The 20,750-nt window shown below is 42.1% G+C and overlaps 1 protein-coding gene across 5 annotated transcripts in view; it reads right to left on the bottom strand.

The window, feature by feature from the left end:
- LOC308402910 (receptor-type tyrosine-protein phosphatase delta-like) overlaps window positions 1-20,750 on the bottom strand; it is a 421,888-nt gene that overhangs the window by 64,335 nt on the left and 336,803 nt on the right. For all 5 annotated transcript variants that reach the window (XM_080892054.1, XM_080892053.1, XM_080892056.1 and 2 more), the window contains 2 exons: window positions 11,387-11,532; window positions 9,189-9,330 (listed from right to left, as the gene is read on the bottom strand). In XM_080892054.1, the coding sequence (XP_080748180.1) occupies window positions 9,189-9,330; window positions 11,387-11,532 (288 nt within the window). The remainder of the gene's footprint in view (window positions 1-9,188; window positions 9,331-11,386; window positions 11,533-20,750) is intronic.

Consider the following 20,750-nt stretch of genomic DNA (forward strand, 5'->3'; position numbering starts at 1 on the left):
GATCCTCCTGAGTGCATTAAGCATTCACAAATAAAGAGGACGTGGAAGGGAATATATAAACAACCGCACGCTACCTTCTCCTTAGAGACGCCTCCATTCTCACCAACGCTCCTGTCACTTTGAAGCACAGACATCTGTTCCGCTTTTATGTCTCAGGCTTAGTCACTGTATATTTACCCTCTCGCCGCCCACTTGGGATAACTATATGTTTGAAACTTTAAGTTTAATAAAGCATCAACGTTTATCATAAAACAACGTTGCCTTATTCGTCTTATCGGTTCAGGGGCAGCTGATAAAGGCCAAAGCCAGAAGCCAAAGCTGGCAGGGGCTCAGGAGAGCATCGGCGACTAGGTGAGGTTTCCTACCAGGCAGCAAAAAAAAGACAGACGGCGAAACCGTGAGACGCTGAGTTGCTTCATTAACCTTCGTGTACTGTACATTGAGAAGCAAAGGCTAGGCTATCTTTAAGGGTTATGCCGTGGTATCGGTAGACTCAGACGAACACTCTGGGAGAAGTATAAAAGGAGTGGTATAAATGTCTGAGGAAGCTGACTTTTATACAAGTTCACTTTCTCCCGAGAAAGGAAAAACCTAGCACCAGCCATTTCAATAATTTATATTTCTAAAAGCTTACTAGCAGGAGAGGGGGGTATAGAGATTATTCATGCTTGCTAACATCCTGCAGAGAGGACCTCTTGGCTCTCAAAGAGCCCTAATGGAAAATGGGGTTGTATCAGGCTTTTCAAATTTAGCAGACAGGCATTCTCCTCCAAAAGTGACTGCGGGAGATGGGTGTCACAGCAGGCGGGTTCTGACATCGTTTTATCACGGATATTGCTATATTGCTTTAAGTTTTGAGATTTGACAGGTGCGCTCAAAGATGATGAAACAGGCAACGACCAAAATATGAGGTTTTATCCCCCTTTGCTTCGAATTAGTCACCGCATTTATTTTTAATATAACACATGTACGGGGAGGGTGCAGCAGCACAAAATTAATTCTTGACGCATCACTTTTCACCAAAGTTGTTTGGTTGTAATTAGCAAGCAACCTTACATGGCTTGAGAAGTTTCTCAAGATCATTAGATGCATTTAGGATGACCCTGCAGGACCAATTAATCTAGTAGAAAATTACTTTTGAGTGCAGCTAAGATCAAAGCTGCTAACATTAGCACCCCTCGACTACCTGGCTCAGACTTACACACTCCTCATTTTATGACCTTGTGTCCCTCCTAGTCTAGCCAAAGGAGTATTCCTGATTAAATATACGTTATGCTCTGCCATATAGTGCAGCGATACCAGCTGCACCCTGTCTTTCAGGCCTTTGGGTAACTTGTGTGTTTGAGGTAGTAGAGAACTCTTGTTTTTCCCAGTGTGCAGCACAAGTAGCAGCAAGTAGCAGCAGCCACTGTGCAATGCATGCTGATAGGGGTAGTTAAGTTACTGCAGACAGCTATAAAGTGTTTCCTAGGGTTTCATTATGACAGATATTGCATTTAAAAGCTAGCCTACAGGTCATGCTAGAATTAATTAGCTGAAAAACGGAGGTTTCTCACAGTCAATGATATTACGTAATGTGCACAAACAGTGATTGTATTTTATCGCGCTCGCGAAGTGACGTTGAAAATGTATGAATTAATATCTGATCTCATGGTCGACATAAATGTTTCTCTAAACATGTAGATGATATAAGAAACGTTAGCATGTTAACAGATTCATATAAGATGGTAAACATCCTCAACAGAATGCCCTCTAAGCAGGGTGTCAGATGCTAGTTTGTATTATGCTCGGTGCTTAAGCTAAACCTTACAAACTTCTACTGAAGAGTCTTAGCACGGTTGCCAAATCTCAGACTACAGCTTGTGAGACATGCTTTTTATCTGCATTATTATGCTCTCACGATGCCCAAACAAGTCTCACACCAAATAGGAGGAAGATTCAAAGGAAGCCCATCATGAAAAGGGTTAGATTAAAAAGCTTTTTTAGCATTTGCCTCACAGCCAAACACATAATTTCAACCCCAGTCCTTTATAGATGTGCCTGAAACGCACAAAGACTTAAATTGTTACCTTAACTCAGTGGTTCCCAAACTTTTTTTTGCTGGGCCCCCCTTTGTTTTACAAGAAAAATGTTGCGCCCCCGGGTGCACGCGCGCATGCACGCACATACACGCACACATCCTCCAACCACACACACCCATATTTTGCTCCATTGCGGTTTATTTCACACCTCAAACATTTAGTAAACAATTAAGCAAATACAAGTAATCTGCAATAAATGACAGGTAGTAATAAAATAAACTACTAACTCTTTTACTAACACCTACACGGGTACTTTTGAAAACGCAGCTGTTTCGTCCACACGTAAACGGCGTTTGGAATCACCGAAAATGGTGATTCCACCAGGGGTTTTTTTGTGCATCATCAAAGGTATGTGCCTTTTCTCACGTCACGCTGTGCGCCACATTATTTTTTACATGAGATGAATTGCAGAATGATAGAGACAAAATACTGTTAATCTGACTATCTTCAGGTTTTATACGCTTACATACACATGCATTTAATGTCCCTCCATTTAGAAAAGCAGAGGCGTCACGATGTGATTATTTTACATGTAGTTGTTTTTTTTCCTGTGTAATAATATTCAACATTGCTATCAATACATTTTTCAAAAAATGTCTGTCTGTGCAAAATGGGTTTAAAAACATAAACAGCTGTGGGATTTGTCCGTGATTTGGAGAGCCCAGCGCTGCTCCCAACGAAGGGAAAACCAATTCTGCAGGGGAGACCTACCTCAGCACTTGTGCAGGTGAAACCAAAGGGCAGATATGCTTCACCATATTTTCTAGTCTTTGGCTTAGAATGAAGTTGGTTTGGAAACATATTCAGCGATGCGTCATCTCCTGCTTTGCGTTTCTGTGGGCGCCCCGTGGGGGCGGGCCCCACACTTTGGGAAGGTCTGCCTTAACTCACTGTCTTAGGTCATGTTATAAGTTGCATGAGGTTATATTATATTAGGTTTAAAACTGGAGATCGACCATAGGTCTCTTATTGCAATACATTAGATCTAAAATAAGAAATAGGAGACTGCACTAGAACATCTAATTGATGTGGATTCCTGAAAAAGAAGTGAGTATTAAAGGTCAGCATTGAGTGCTGTTTGATCTGGTTACATTACAATACCTCTCATTTATATTGCATTCAAAATCAAACCAATTTGATAAAGTTTGAGAACTCTATTTGATATTTTTGGAGCCTGATGTATCCAACATTTTGCTGCAGGGATTTTTTTAAATTATTCATTTATTTATTTATTTTGAAAAGCCCCGATAACAAAGGGCTTATTGTACATTACTACTGAAGTTTTTCGTGTTGCAAGAAACAGAAACGATTTGTTTTGTTCTACCCCTCAGCCTCCTGGTAGACACACCTGTGGCATCAATTTCCAAATCCTAGGTCAACTTGTTCTCAAGTTATCGAGATTTTCAGACAACGTGACCTTTGACTTTTAGGTCGAGATCACTGAGATTCAGACTCATCTGAGAATTTTAGCAGATGCATCTATGGTATCAACTTGAAGCTCCTACGATGCCTCGTTCTCGAGTTATTGCATTCACAAACGTAGGTGCTTAACCTGTGCCCCCGGCAGGGTGACAACAATACCCCACCAACCTTTTACAGCAGAGGGGTAAAAAGTGTTGGATGGATCAATTCTTTACTCATAAAACTGAAAAACATATAAACATATTACAAGACCTTTGTCGTTATTATGCAAGCATAGAGAAGTTACATTTATTCTGACCTCACATGTTGAGTAAAAATTATGTAAGTTTGAATAACAGACAAATGCTGACACACAAAAAGTGTCATAAAAAGCACTCATACATATTTCTTTTAATAAAATTCTGGAGTTACATCATTAAAAAGGAGACAACAGCACAACAGGAGCGCATATAAAATATATATTTATAATAGTGGCCATAATAATGAGTTATTTACAGACTATGTAATGTAGAAAAAGTAGATGATAGGACTATGCAGGGTTTTATCTTCAATATGAAGCTTTTTCTGCAAATTCCAGTTTGATTTACATTTTTTAGGTTTTCAGCTGTGACACAGAGGCCGTTCTCAGCATTAAATTCAGCACAAAAATGGTGCACTCTGTACTCTGATACTGAATGAGGAAACTGTTCACACAGTAAAATCAATCGTGACCCTATTACGGGCCGGTGGTGCTGCGAGGCCTCTGTGGAGGACAGCGGCATCTACGGCCAGGAAGCAAACACAAAATGTGCATTCCTCATTTGTCTGAATCAATAATTATTAATCTGTGTGGCCGAGTTTCGTTTTATTAAAATAAATACAAAGCCGAAACACGTGCAGAGTTATCTATCACGGTCTGAGTGCAGTCACACAGCGTCTAAGGCACCAGCAGATGTTTTCTCACATGCTACGTGGCTGCAAAAGTCCCAACATCCATCTTGCAAGCAGCACTTTTTGTTTTAAATCATCCTGCATACAATACAGATAATGATCGGCTCTCGTGATTAACCACGCGGTACGTTACAGAGGGGTTTGAGGGATGATCTTTTTTTTCTTCTTCTCCTTCTCTTTTACTTTCCCGTGAAGATCAATTTCGTCGAGGACAGTCAACTCCATCTTTTTAATTACAATAACGAATAACTTGTCATTACGTGCTCCATTTTTGTGACGTATGATGAAGCGAAATTGAGAAGTAGCATCAAGGCCAAATCCCCAGCAATGTGGCTATTTTATGAAACATCTAATGATGATAATAGACTCTCTGTGACGCTTCCAGCATTGCTAGGAAAAGCTGTTTGTGAGGAAAAAAAATATGCTGCAGACATAATGACTAGTTAGCAACCGCATGAAATGTTGGTGGCCTCTGAAAAGCCAGAGACTGCGAAGAAATGTATATATCTTTCAACGTAGCACTCTTAATTCTTATTCTCATGTATATATCTCATGTATATCTCATGCACATATCTTTCCACGTAGCACTTTTAATTCTTATCCCTACTTTTATTTTTTTCCATGTCTATTTAAGTGCTATTTATGACACTATGTTTGCACTGAAGCACCGCAGCAATTTCCTAATGTTGTAAACCTGCTCAACATTTGGCAATAAACCCCATTCTGATTCTGATTCTGATAAGGAGTTTAACAATCTAAGGATGAATCTGCTTTGACTGTGCAAAAAAACACAAAACAGAAAAAGTGTTCGGATAAGTTTCATACTTAAAAACTCTTACAACGAGTCAACATGTCATCCCAGCACCATTTCCTTGGAGGAAAAGTGTACTTTCCTAACAAAATTGAGTGTTTCCATGCGGTAGCTCAGGTCTCGCCTTCTATAGAGCTCCCGCCAGTAAACCAGAGAATTGCATGGTAGCTGCTACTGCTCCCCCTCCTCTCCTGTTTTTTTCTTTTTTCTTTTTGCAAGCCACTGATCACAAACACGGTAATTTTACAATGGTCACTTGCTTTCTACCGACTGCTACGCTTACTCTGGCGAGACAGCTGACACAGCATTTATCTTCCCGAGCAATTTGAGCATGCAGACCAGTTTTTGTTCATCTTGCACTCTGCACTTGTTAGAAGTGGTGCAAGAGCATACAAATGAAAAATGGCATTTAGGCGGAGGTGTTAAGGTACATTTTAATCCTTATTATGACTCCAAATTTGCTCATTTTTGCTTCACAGGCAGGTTTCTGTCGACCCACGTGCTGTGGATGTCGGCGTATAAAGCCTGGAATATCAATTAGGCAGGTATTGGCGTCTTTTATTAAGAGAGGAGACTGTTTCTTTCCCCCCCATAACAACGACAAAGAGCCCGGAGTATACATTGTCTATGAATAATCACTGATCATGTAGCGGCGCTTTCATTGCATGTGGAAAGATCCGTCTCAGCTACACAGCCCTGCACCATTCCATACAAATGGAAATGATGCATTCTATTTTTCCGTCACAGGAGAGCGGCTTCCCATTTTCCGCTCCCACTGTCAAGTTGTGCACAGCTGCATAAGTTTGCCTGCTTGTGTGCGGGGCACAGGAAATGGTTGTTGACAGCATAATGGGAGTATGAGGATGAAATATAAATCCTTAATCACGCCTGAATTATGAACTGCAGCACTCAAATGTACACATCATTCTGCTGGAAGTGCTGCTAGCAAAGCGTCTAGACACCGTGCGATGTTTTGTCTACATTTTCAGGTGTTTTTCATGTTTACTTTCAGTTAACCGTCTAAGGATGTATACTCGTTGTAGACGCCTCGCCGTGAGCATGTCCACGCTCATGGAGAAGATTAAACATCGCTTTTACTGAAATCGTATGCCGGCCATGACACCCAAAATGTGCTGCTTCTTCATTTTTCAATCTCTTCATGTCATTCTCAATTACGGAGAAAATCGAGACGACCCTTATTCAAAGACATGAATCAAGTATGAGTCGGGTCATCTCACAGTTAATCGAAACACAGAACCCCCCCCCCCCCCCTAAAAAAAAGAAAAGGAAAAGAAAATGCAATAAGTAAAGCCGCACCTCATGCCGGGGCCTGGCGGATTTGACTTGGAACATCATTACGTTTCCGAGTTCGCCTTTCATGCAAATCGCTTCTCTAAAGCTTGGAAGTTCATTACTAATGGCGCTTCCCATCAAGTTGGAGGCCCATTGGAATACTAATATCCCCTGGTATTTGTCACCTCAAGTCCCCTCTTCTCATAACACGGCAATTACAAGAATGTGCTTTTCCTTCATGGAATTAGGCATCGCCCCCTGTGGCGAGCTTCCCACAACAGATGCTTTGCAGTCGTTTCCACAGACCATTGGAGCCTAAATGAACTACATGAACAGTCGCTTTATATGTATTAGGCCTGGTGCAGTAGCACTTATCTTTATTTGCTTATTTATCTCTCCAGGCCTGCATCACACACTTGTGTGTAACTTCGGTATTTCTCCAGTAAAATAAATTTTTCATCTTGGTGACAGACGAGCGTTCGAAAAAAATCTGCTGAAGTTTATGTCGTGTGGAATGAAACTAGCAGTGCCGTACTGTACGGAGCACTTTTGGAGGTAGGAAGCTTTTTGGGCTTCTAAATCATTTATAGCACACTCTTGAGGTAACGCTGTGCGCTCGCAAGCTCTTCATATAGTACTACGCTTTTACAATACGGCGTGTCGGCACATTTCCACCTTGCACCGAACACAAGTCAGCTCGTCTTTGAGTAGCGTTTGCAACTTGAACACGTGTGCGTGGCACGCTGTGTGTACTTATAATCTGCAATACCAATAAAGGAAAATGTCTTATTACATTTATCACAAGTACATGAAGCTGTGACTGTTATGTGTCCAACTGGTGCTACTGCTCATACTTATCATTAATGTATTCATTTATTATTAGTTTCATGACCTGTGCTCAATCCTCAAACTCACTGTATATTAAACTCCTGTTATTCCACAGCAGCGGGCGTATACTGAAGCGAAATCAACATATTTTTTATATTTTTTTAAATTCCAGATTATCAGCTAAATCCTCACAGAGTCAATATTTCACGTATCTACAAGAAGCAACGTGAAAGAGCACAACTTTATATTTGCACCAAAGCAGAGGTGGAAAAAGCTCGGCACCATTTTTCTATTTTTTTTTCAGCCGTGATAGGCCTCTACTCACCTTCAATACATTGATGGGAAAGGAGAGCGAGCAGAAGAGCAAAATGGAAATGGTAATAAACATGCTAATGCTAGGCCGCGGAGCCGGGAAGAGCAGCTTCTACCCATCCCTCAGCTATCTATTTGTGTGTGTGTGTGTGTGTGTGTGTGTGTGTGCGTGAAGGGAAAATACAGAGATAGAGGCAGAGCGAGAGTGAAAGGGAAGGGGAAATGCACAATATTGCATGTGAGTGAGAGCATGCACACGTGCACACGCGTCACGCGTCACACACACACACACTCACTTTGTGCTCCAGAGTAAACAGGAGAAAGCTGCATTTGAACGTGCCGCCTTTCTCTTTCAATCGGCCTCTGGAGACAGTGCAAAGGGCCTTTTGTTGGCTCACTGGTGAGATAAGAAGCGAGTGGAGGGAGGAAGGGCTGGGTGTGTGTGCGTGTGTGTGTGTGTGTGTGTGTGTGTGTGTGTGTAGGGGGGTGCTTCAGAGACTCGCAGTGCCAGCTTTTTTTCTATAGGATGGAAGCACCCCTCTCAATAGGAACTCATTTGCCATGTTGTGTAATTGTGGCACATAATGGAGCGCACCTCATTCAAGCAGCCCAAGGCTTTTTCTTTTTTCCCTTCTAAAGCCATTTTCTCCATTCACAGTCAAACAAGTCATGTTTTAGAGAGATATTACGCAGCCTTTTGAGCTCAGGGCCACCACATATTTGCCTCTGAATGGGATGTTATGTGTAATCAAGATAAAATTTTGTTCACTGCTCCTTATAAAAGAGGCACTGTCATCGCAACTCGATATTTGTCATCCGGCTTTTACCCGCACCGCTCGCTGAAAGTAAACAAAGTGGCTGACCTTTCCTGCCCGGGTTGCTATGCACGTTCGTGTAGAGGGGTGTGCGCGGCGTGTTAACAGCCACTGGTCCGCTGGAAGGCGCTGACTTTGAGCCAACCTGCCGCCGCAACGCCGCCCGGAACAATATACAGCGGTTAATCGCGTGAGAACGCGCCGCTTTGTTTTCTGCACGGTCAAATGAATATCAAAGCTGGAGTGCAGGAGATGAAAAATGACTGATTTGAAAATTATTGCTGAGCTTTTCCATTAAACCACTGCAGGCTAGGAATAGATGGCTATTTGCATAATTTAACTGGCATCTTAATTATTGTGTCAGAATGTGTCAGAATATGCAAATGACTTAAGTCACTTAGAAACGGAAACTTAGTTGGCTAAATGGCTAATGGACTAAATCTTATCAAGTTAGAATGCACAACGTGAGTGTAACCGAAGTCTGAAAGTGGGCTTGACTGTGCAGAGTGACGGTGAAAATAAAGGAAAATTTAAAAAAAAGAAGGAAAGACATCAAACAGATAAATTCAAGCTTACCTGGGTTAGTTGGAAGAAAAGGGTGCATTAGTAGTGTGTGTATGTGTGTGTGTGTGTGTGTAGTAGGGAGGGTTGGTGGTGGCTTTTTCTTTGCTTGTCGGGCTGTTGAGAGGGACCTACCACGTAAAACAGTGAGTCTGGTGGTAGCGCTCGTCTCTCCAACACTGTTGGAGGCGACGCATTCGTATATGGCTTCGTCTCGGGGCGTGCGCAACGGCTGAATTCTCAGCACTGAACCAGAGCCATCGTCGAACTCAATCACCTGCAGGTGCGAGAGACAGGATATGTTAAAGGAGATTTTTTTGTTCACAATGGGTGAGGGACCTTCTGCAGAAAAAACAGAGAAAAAACAACAAAACAAAAGAAAAACAAGAAAGAAACAGAAACAACACTGTCGAGGACATTTAGCTAACAACACTGATGGTGACTGACACAATGTGCTATCTATGACAGGAAAGCTGCTGCCTACCTTACGCTCAACCCTAGTGATTTATGTTCTGATGAATGTTGCACGTTGTTGTTATGTACATATAGAAAGAGTATCTTTAGAATTTATGCAGGATAATTTTTCTTGTGGCTAATTCGTAGGTGCTAGTTATATTTGATTTAAACAAAAACTAGCATACTCTTTGTGGTTAGGCACGGAGTCCATTTGTTATGTGTTCAGCTGTAAATTGCTGGATATCTACTTAAGCGCTGTGCAAGACTTTATAAAATAACCAATGAGGCTGACTAACTTTAAGAATGGGGAATTTTTTTATTTTATTTTTTATGTTTTTTTTATCTTGGTCAGACAAATTTTTGCCTGGACTTTAGGTGGCAGAGAATTGAAACCTGAACGTGTCCCACTCTTAAAGTTAACTTTTAAATCCTTTGAAGGAAATGCATCACACTGGATCGTGTCAATGGGACAGAAACAAGCACAGACAGTTAAAGGTGGCTTGATAAACGGTTACGGACAGTTGTACCATGAGGTGAGGTAGTGGTACAAAAAGACAGGATCGACTGCTTTGGACGAACGACACATAAAATGCTGACAAACAGGTGTGGGTTTTTTTGGTAGCTTATTCAGCTATGGGTTTGTTTTTTTTTGTTTTGTTTTGCATGCTACACGTTGTATACTCACTGATTTTAGAAAGATCTGTGTGTCATAACTCAATCTCTTTTAAGCATAGAGGTAGATTTCAATAAAAAAAAAAGAATAGGCCCGAGAGCTCTGTTGCACACACGCAAACGCTCACACACTCACTCACGCACGCACACACACACAAGCGCACAGGCCTACGGACATTTTTAAAGTTCACAGTATATCTGAGCATATGTTAGTTAACAATACATTTTAAACATTTCATTGGCCAAGCTAAAGCGGGCGATGTGCAGAAACAGCCTCTTTTCTTAGTCAAAGCCAAAGAGCAAATTAAAAAAGGAAGTTGTGAGACTTCTAAAAGGGAAATGGGTTTTTGTTAGAAGATGAAGCGGCAGTGCATGATTGAATCGGTGCAGAATGGCAGCTGCCAGCAAGTCCTGTGAGGCGGTGGAGGAATGAAAACTAGCGTGTTAGCATGCAGCGCAACGTGCGATGCAAACGCGATGAACTCTGATAAGATTAGATTTCTGCGGACATGAGATGCAAAGAAGAGGTGGGAAGAGGTCTCCAAGCTCCCTTAAGCCATCTTGCTGTGCAGTAGCAAGCAAATATGGCATCTAGGGCAGAGAAGGAGGAAAAAAAAAGTGACACTATGATAGTCCCGAGAACTGACACAGAAATTAATAGAAATCTTATCAGTGTTCTGCGATGATGTGTTGTTTCTCATGGGTATTGAGCCCAAGTGCAGATTAAAGCTGACCAGAAATCAAAGCTTCAGCCAAAATAAGGAGGGCACGACATGCATTTAGATAAAGATGCCACAAAGCAGAAGGATTTTTCCGAAGTGAAAGCGCTACTTCCCCCCCTTTCACTTTGCACGTAGCTGGCAAATGTGGCGCGATGCTAATGGAGGTATCTGGGTCACACCACAAGTTGTGTTGGGTTTTTTCGTGTGTGTTTTTTCTCTTCTATCCAATTGCTCTTTCCTTGTCTTTTATTCAATTACAAATTTGTCCCCAGATCTTTTGTGTACTTGCTCATTAAACCTCATGCATGTTTAAAAGCCTGGCCAGCGTGATTATTAGAGCCTGCTAATGCGTGGTGGCAAGTCAGGGCAAAAGCAAGCGAGGGAGGCTTGGCGGAATGGATTATGTGCGAGCGGAGCCAAAAGCAGTGCTGAAGCATTCCCATTTTTGTCGAGCATTTTACATCAGAACAATAGACCTAATACCTCAAATCTCTGGTTGCTGACTTTCTTCCCCTTCTTGTTCCACACGATCTTCGGCCGTGGATCGCCTGTAGCTTGGCAGATGAAGGATGCTACACCTCCTTGCACGCCTGTTTGGTCATTGGGGGTTCTTAAAAACTTTGGTGGTGCTGAAAAGAGAAGCAGAGAAACAAGAAAAGATTGTTTTTAAATGTGAGCATGCTGAGCATCGCAGAGAATGAGCAATTAATCTTGTATCAAGCCACACACACACACACACACGCTAGAGGAATAAAAGTCGAGGATTTTGGCATGTGGCTTTTAAGAAGATTGACTTTGGAAGTCAAGACAAGAGCTTATAGAGACTTTATTGTGCAAGTGCAAACAGATCAGCTGCTGAGATCAGGAGTAAAAGGACAGAGGTGTTGGGAGCAGAATGTATAAAACATTCTCCTGACCCTGGAAGGATTTTGTGAAATCTCCATTGAAGGTTGACTGACTTGAGACTTAGGGTGGATTTTGTTGCGATGGAAGGGAGAAAAGAAAGAAATTAGGCTTATAAAAACCATTTTCCACTTGTTGTTTTTCATTTGTTCTCAAGAGGAAATTTGGATTTAATTGCCAGTTATTTAGACATAAAAGACTTTCACTTGTGTCAAGGCAGAAAAAAGACCACCTCTTATTTCTCTGCCTGTAAACTGTGCTATTGTGATCGCTATGTGATACTGTCATGAAATAAATGGGAGGAAATGCGAGCTAGATGCATGCAGCTACTCCTGTGGTGATTCTGTTGTTCTCTATACAAGCTTTCAAACGAGTCAGTCTATTTTCTGAATTCTTTACTTTGTGAAGAAGCAGTTAATTTAATCGGAACTAGTTGGTAACTGAAACGAGACTCTGATTCAATCCAGTCCAATTTTATTTGATATAGCACCAAATCCCAACAGCAGTCGTATCAAGGGGCTTTATATTGTAAGGTAGAGGCCCTACAATAACAGAGAGAAAACGATCCCCTATGAGCAGCACCTGGCGACAGTGGGAAGGAAAAACTCCCTTTTAACAGGAAGAAACCTCCAGCAGACGGGCAGCAATATGCTGTGACAAGTTGGGGGTGTGGGGAGGGAGACAGGACAAAAACACACCGTGGAAGAGAGCCAGAGATTAAGTAAGTATTCAAGTTCAGGTTAGAAGTGATTAACACATGAGCTAGTTTTTTAGCATCCCTCTGAGACTGGGTGTTTCTGATCAGTAGCATTAGTACCAGGGCTAATATCTGTATGTTATAACATTTCCCCACTTGTTTTCAGAAAACAAGGAGCCTTTTAAATCCATTTAGTTGCAGACATTGCTAATCTGTAGAACATCACTGAATAATAGTGGTGCCCCACACAAATGAGACATAAACCTGATAAGAGCTTTGGAATTCTTTGATTGCTGTTCTTTTCGCTCTTAATTGGCCCTTTAATTTGACGCAACAAGTGAAGCGTAAAGGAAATGAGGATAAAAATGCAAAAAATGCAGCAGGCGAGTGCTTTCTGTGGTCATGGTATGGACGTTTTTTCAAACCCCATGTGGGCTTTGCAGCGCCGTACGCTAGTATTTTCTTTGGTTTGCACAACAATGAGGTTGTTCCAATCTTATTCCTGCAGAGTGCATTTTTAGAATTACAAGAAAAATGCTCCCCGGTCTAAGTCAGGCTTTGTCAGCCATTACAGCCAATCTCAATCCATATTCACTCGCAACAATTCAGTTCTGTCTTGCCTCCCCCCACCCCAGGATGCCTCACAAGCTGACGTTTCTTTTACAATCGCACAAAAATCAAAAAGCATGAAAGTGATCGGTTATCAAAGGGACCTGGCTTCCCCTGATGAGATTTTGATTGATTTAGACTCCAGCTTTATCATGATCAAGGCTCTTATAATTTCAGTAGCAATAATGTCAGTGCTAAGTCAGACCCCCACCGCCAGTGTTTTCCTCTGAAGCTAGAGTGCCGGCTTCAGTGGGAGGTGCAGCTCCATCTGTCCCCCTGCAGAGCAACTGTTTGCCTTTTATCAATCACTTCAGAAGGCCATTAGAAGCCACACAGCTGCAGTAATGCCAACCATGTGAATCACCTCATCCGAGTGAGCGTGTGTGAGCGAGAACGTGCGACCGTGCTTATTCGCGTGCCTGCCTGTGCACGGGCTGAATGCCTAGCAGCAGTGTCGGCGACGGCGCTGCGAGTGTGGGACAAATTAACCTGCGGGATTCGCGGAGAGGTGACATAAGATATGCGAGTGGCAATCAAAAGAGTGAACAGATAAACGGGCAAGCAGCTGGGCTTCCACTGGGCCAGCGAGTCTGGGAAATCGCCTGATCGCCCCTCACGCGCACGCACATGCGCGCAGGTTTCTCAGACTCGCACTCTGGTTCACCTGCTGACAGATCAGACAGGTGGGCAGCAGAGTTGACACTGTGTAATTTGTACTTGGCCTAAAGCTCCATTATATCTGCATTTGCGCCTTATCTCATTGACTTGGCCGGGGTGTGGTGCACGTTGGCATGCAGCCAAGAGGGCGCTGATGGGTAATTGATATGCTATTGGGGCTGTTTTCGCTCCCAGGCCATCCATTACGGCTGCGGTGCGTCTTCCTATGCTGCCTGTAATAGACTTCTACGACATGTACGGGAGATCGGCGCTGGAGGTGTGTGTGTGTCTGCATGTGTGTGTATGTGTGTGTGTGTGGGAGGAGGGGAGGTGGGGCGGGGGGGCTAGTCATAGCACAATGGGGAGTGATTGAGGCGTGACATGGAGGTAATGGTGTTTTCACAGACATGGCCGCTGATATCGCCATCATACCCCCATTTTAGATCTGCGGCTGACAAACATCCATTTTGGTAGGCTCCTCGTACGGCTCCGCGCAGACAGAGGCTGATTGAAACCTCGGCTCTTGTCCGAACAATACCGCGGCTATAACCTTAGCAGCGAGTAGAGGCACGGTCTGTGAGCAAACAGTGTGCAAATTTCACACGCCACAGAGAAACCTTACCAAAGAAGCACGATTTCTTTTTTTTTTTGTCAGCGACTGTGTCAGAAAATGACTTCTGTTGCGGTATAAAAGCATACGACAGCAGAAAGCAGGGGAGACGTGTCACTTTTTAACTGTAATCATGTTCATTTAAACCAAAAAAATTTTTTTTAATTAACACAGATTAGCTTTTCAACGCGAGGCTAACAATTTAAGAGGCTCCTTTTACCTCGGCTGCGTGTGCACGCCTCCTTTGAGAGGTAGCCACAATCTACATAAATTAATGCCATGGCTAGGCACCTGGTAATCCAGTGCTAAGCTGTCAGTGGCAAACAAATGAGAAGTGTCACAAGCTGAAAGGCTTGTGACACGGGCCTGTTCCTGCCTTCCCTCGAGGTCATTATGTAACCTATCCCATACATAGCCACGGGAAAAGACGAAGCATCCCACAGCTCCATTTTTCATGGTTCAATGTTGTGTTAATAATTTGATGTTTGAGTGAGAACCACGATTGTTCTTCAGAACATCCATGTCCACAGGGCTGAGGGGGCAGACCATTCCCTGACTTTAAATATCTATATTTTTAATGTGTGAACAGAAATGAAAATTGGAAGCCTTGAAACAATGTGGGCTGAAGATGAAATGCATAACTGCTCCTGCTACTGCACACTACCCTTATGACTGGTGAGGTCTTAAAACATTTCAAGTTTTTTTTTCAACCCATCAATCAAGTTTTTTTTTTTAGCTGATTATAAAGAAAAAACATAAATAAATAACCACAAGGAGTTACGTTTGAGCAGGCACAACATATTACCTACTCTGGAATCAAAAACGGCATATAGATGCCAAAAATTAAACTTGTGGCCGGTATCTTTTGGTAGCCTGTATATAACCGTTATGGTCTGATCTGTGCTGACACTCTGCACCCTGCTGTTTAACAATATGGTGTTACATTGGTGCTAGGCAGCACTAACAAAAAGAGGTGGCTGATCTGCACGAGTCCTTTTCTGGAAACCTATTTAAAGCACGAAGGGAAACTCTGGGATTCATTTGATTCTTTCAAGTTGCAACAGTGCATTGCATTTCGCCCTTCCTCTTTTCTCCAGGGCTACGGCAAATGCCCCATTCAACCCCACGCAACTGTTGACCCTCAGAAGCGCTGCATTGGTTTGACCTTAATACGGGTTACCAGAATCAGTCATTCACAGAGGTGATGTAGGAGCAACCTTCAGTGCAAATAATTGTTGTGTGATGTTATCTTCCGATATATTTCCGGGGCAGTGCACAAAGAGCCAGTGACACCGGCACTAATGGAAGGATTGGGAGAGCCGCTCCATTTTCTTTTCTGCTCAAACTTGGATTTCAAACAAAAAGTAAGAGGTGTTGGACCTAAATGGAAATTTCTTCTCTTCTTGATAACTCCCAACCCAAATGAATAAATGATGCGAACGTGTTTATTAGCTGCAAAACCCATTTAAAAGTCAAACTCTGACATGACACAGAAGGGGAAACATTTCAAGAAACGCTGTCGGTAAACTGACACTGCATAAATAAGCTCACATCTTCAGGTTTTTGTTGGTTTGGTTTGATTTTTTTGTTTTCTGCTTCAAGTACCTGCTACAGGAGAGCTATCCGAGCAGTCGATGGTAAAAGTGAGGACCGGGGCTAATGATATCGATTCTTTTTGTATCATGCCAGTGGGGTTCAGAGGATCTTGGAGATGTGCATTCATTACAAGCCTGTTTGATATTGGCTTAACTCACAGTCAAACACTGCATTTAGAAATGCTGGTTCTCAAAGACATCCGAGTCTGGGTTTCGTTCACAATGGCCAAAACATTCCCAGCTATCAGGATTCGCCGTAGACTTAAGTTTGATCTGCCGAGCCATTAAAGAGCACGAATCAAAGAGAGGAAAGAAGAACATTAATAAACCGACTTTTAGCTGAAACCTCTATTGGGTCCAAGATGGCTTGGTTTTCACAATTATACTGACTGACATATTCAATTTCATTTGCATGAAAGGGGCCATTTCCTCTCTGAATCTTTAACTTGCAGGGTGAGGTGGGGTTGCGGAGGGCGATAATTAATCCTAACACATTGGGTGGCAGTCTGCAAGTACTCTGCTCCATTTTGGTCGTACGCATGGAAGAAAGGAACATTTAAGGATGTCATTAACCTCATTCGACATCTTTTAAGCCCCAGCATATCAGCTGTGTGATATTGATGAATTGTCACAATTCGAGCAAGCAACACAAATTAGACTGGAAGGGGCGGCTGGTGTCAGGAGAGGGTAAAAGTGACACATGTGGTGTATATATTTATATTTTATATATATATATATATATATATATATATATATATATATATATATATATATATATATATATATATGCCTCAGATGTTTGACTTACTTATGACTTATAATCTTTTGAGTATTCTGCAAGTCAAACAGCTGCAGTAACTTTGTTATAATAGTTGAAAAAAGGAAGGTAAACAGTGACGGGCTCATTGGTGATTGTAGTTCAGTTAACTGCCTGCACAAAGTCTAGAGATGTCTGACCTCATGCCAAAAACCAAAGCAGAATGTCTTAACAGCAGATGCACAAAAACAGAGCCAAACAACATAAAGGGAGGGCGCGGAAAAAACCACAAACCAAAAAGGAACCAAGACAAACCGCACATGCTAATCTTTGGCCACTTCACAGCTCGCTATCTGCAGTGTTATGATAAAAAAATGTATCTCTTATAATGCGGGGGAAACAAACTCCACATTGTACGCGCTGACAAAGGATCTCGGCAGAAAGAGCGAGAGAGAAAGAATCGGAGCCTAATTAGAACTGTTGGCTGATTTGCATTGCATGCTCATCGGTAATCTTGCCTTAAATGGAATCTGAAATTCTTATTGCAATTAGTGATTACTTGAGAAGGGATATGGCCCCCGAATGATTGTTAATTACTAGATCAGGAATAGTACATTAATTCACTGCAGAGGTTTTAATGCAGTGCAATGATGGGGACCCACTCTTCCATCAATATTGTGCTGCTTGTCACACATAATGAAGTTCATAATGCAAGCCTTCTCCCACACTGCCCCCACCGCCACCAGCCCCTCCCCACTGCTTAAATGTGCTCTCTAAGCAAAATTTCAAACAGTCATTATGTAAAACTAATCCAATGGAATATACAAAAATGCAGCCTAATGACACATTAATATAGAGACTGCATATAGGTAATAGGGCTGCAGGTCCATTTCCTGATAGGGTCACGGTCTCTTATCTGGCTCATGAGCTAAAGAGAGGCGGATATGAATAAATAAATGTATATCAGTGCATTGAACATGGCTTTAAAGCCAGAATAAAAGCAGTAGGACACATAATAGCATGCAAACTCAAATACTCAACCCAGTGACTAAGGCTGCTTAAAAAAACATATTCCGTTGGGACTGTCTTAACCCCGGCCGGTGTGTATTACTCATGCTCAGTGGCGCTCCTATGGAAGGTCTGAGCTTCTGGCTACAACTCTGCTGGAGTAAGGGCACTTGTGCGCAGACAACAGCAACCGCTTCAAAAAGAATGGCTAATGCTCTTGTCCCACATTCGATGCACTGACAGAATCTCTGATGGGGGGGCAGAAGCGCAAATCGTGCACATATACATGCATGCACAAGCACATGCTCTCACGAGTATTCGAGCATTCCTGTTGGATGGCGGAAGCATTGCAAATGGGCGAACGATGTTAATAAATTGACTGACGTGGGGCGACAGAAAATCGTGAAGGGGTCCATTAAATAAGCACATATTGAAGAGAGGCAAGTTTGGATGAGATGGAAGCCGAAGGGGTCCCTGTTCAATTATCATCGTGGATTCATAAAGGTAAAAACCTCTCAGTTCTGGAGAGACGGAACCGCATGGGTTATGCACGCCTCTTCTGCGGCGTATCCCGACATTTGCATAGGAAAACTCTCTCTCTCTCGCTCTCCCTCACTTCCCGTGCTTATCTTTCTACCAGGCACGCACCCGAAAACAAGCTACCGCCGTCTCCCGAGGGGCACATTAGCAAGGCAGAGGGATCCAGTTTGTCACTTAATAAAACGGCCCACTCAAACAGATGGCTTTGTTCAAACGGCCCCCGACGCTCTAAAAGCTGGGACCGGATCACCGCCGAGGCAAATCAGACGCAGGAATGCCCACCTCCCTTTGCGGTGGAAACCAAACAGAAGGAAACATATAAATATTGAATTGCACCACTGTTGGTGCGAAACCGTCCGCCTGTGAGAAAAATAAATAAATATGAAGGCTGAAGAAGAAGTGGGAGGTTGGGGGGCGGGGCTGGGGGAACACTCAGCTTCCCTGTTGGAAATTCTGAACATCTGGGCTGAGGTTGTCAAAAGCCACTGCAAAAGAAAAAAAATATAAAAAATAATAATAATACAGAGGGTTCACTTTCAATAAGACTTCATTTTCATCCCTGCTCATTCATTATTTGTTCATTTGTGCATGGATACACAAATCTGGGGCCAATTGGTGTGTGACCATTTGAGGAGAAAACAGTCGAGTAAGAAGTATGAAATTTGGATTTGTTTGTCTTGTTTGTTTTTCCCTCTAACGTCTGAGGGGAGGGGAGGTGGGGGGTGGGGGAAGGGAAAAAAAAAGAAAAGAAAGAACATAGATAAGCAATTCTAATTGTGCAGGCTTACTCTGTTTGGTAGTCAGTGCAGTCTATTTGCAAAAAGTTAATTATCTGATAGGATAGGCAGTGGCAGCCACTAACACAGAAAGCCATTCGTTCATTCTGTTATCCACTAGGCAATGGAACGATTCATTAAATGGCAGTGCTGCAGCAAAATGGCCAGTAGTTATCATGCTGAGGCTGCACAGACTTGAAAAGATGTAAAAAAAAAAAAAAAAAAAAAAAAAAAAAAAAAAAGATAAACAGTCTTTGACCGTGTCAGATTCTTGTCAATATAATGATGTGTGTGATTCTTCTAATACAGAAATAATAATAATAATTGTAATAATAATACAAAGAAAAGATTTTAAACGATGATTTCATTTGTTGAGGGAAAAGGCTATCCAATCTGAGTTCTAGTTCACTAGCCTCACCCTGATTCCTGCCAAATCACTTAAATAAAATCTGTCTGGTAAAGTGAACAAGGCTAGAAGACCTCACAAAGCAACGCATCATGCAAAGATCTAAAGAAACAGATGAGAAACAAAGTCACTGGCATCTATCAGCCAGGAAACTGTTACAAAGCCATTGCCACAGCTTCGGGACTCCAGTGAATCACTGTGACAGCCACTACACCACAACTTGGAACAGAGGGAAACCTTTCCAGGAGTGGCCGAATTTACTCCAAGAGCACATCGACGAATCATCCAGGAAGTTACAAAGAAATCAGAACAACAGCTAAAGAACTATGGTCAGAGTTTATGATTCAACCATAAGAAAGAAACTGGGCAAAAATGGCCTCCATGGGAGATTTCCAAGGACAAAAACCACTGCTGACCAAAAAGAACATCTTGATGATCCCCGAGACCTTTTGGGAAAAAATATTCTGTGGATTGACAAGACAAAAGTTGAGCTTTTTCAAAGGTTTGTGTCCCGTTACATCTGGCATAAAACTAACACAGCATAAAAACAACAAACATGGTGGTGGTAGTGTGACGGTCAGGGGCTGCTTTGCTGCTTTGGGACCTGGAAGACATGCTGTAATTGACAGAACTAAGAATTCTGCTCTTTGCCAGAAAATCCTGAAAGAGAACGCCCGACCACTATTTCATGCCTTGAAGATCAAGCACAGTTGGGTTATGCAGCAGGACAATGATCCAAAATACACATGTCCGCATCTGAATGGCCACAAAAAAAACCCCAAAATGATGGTTTTGGAGTGGTCTAGTCAGTCTGGACTCAAATCTGATTGAGATGCTTTGGCAAGATCTTAAAAGGCCGAATATATCAAAAACTCTCCAATGTGGCTGAATTACAACAATTCTACAAAGAAAACTGGCCAAAATTCTTTAATAGCAATGTGAAAGACTCATTTCCATTTATTACAAATGACTGATTGCAGTTCATGCTGCCAACTGTGGCACGACCTGTTATTAGGTTTAGGGGCAATTAGTTTTTGCACATAAGGCCAAATAGATTAGACGACTTTTTTCCCCATTCTAAAAAGAAAACTGCATTTTGTATTTTGTCTAATATTAAAATTTGTGATCTGAAACATGTACATGTGACAAATATGAAAATTAGGAAATTAGGAAGAAAACAAATACTAATATATTATTCAATTCCTTTGTGTTTATTGTGTATTTTATATTGTTTCCTATATTGTGTATAGGAAATCAATATATAGGAAATAGGAAATGTATATATATAT

The sequence above is a fragment of the Rhamphochromis sp. 'chilingali' genome (genome assembly GCF_963969265.1).
Source record: "Rhamphochromis sp. 'chilingali' genome assembly, chromosome: 1".
NCBI classification, from domain to species: domain Eukaryota; kingdom Metazoa; phylum Chordata; class Actinopteri; order Cichliformes; family Cichlidae; genus Rhamphochromis; species Rhamphochromis sp. 'chilingali'.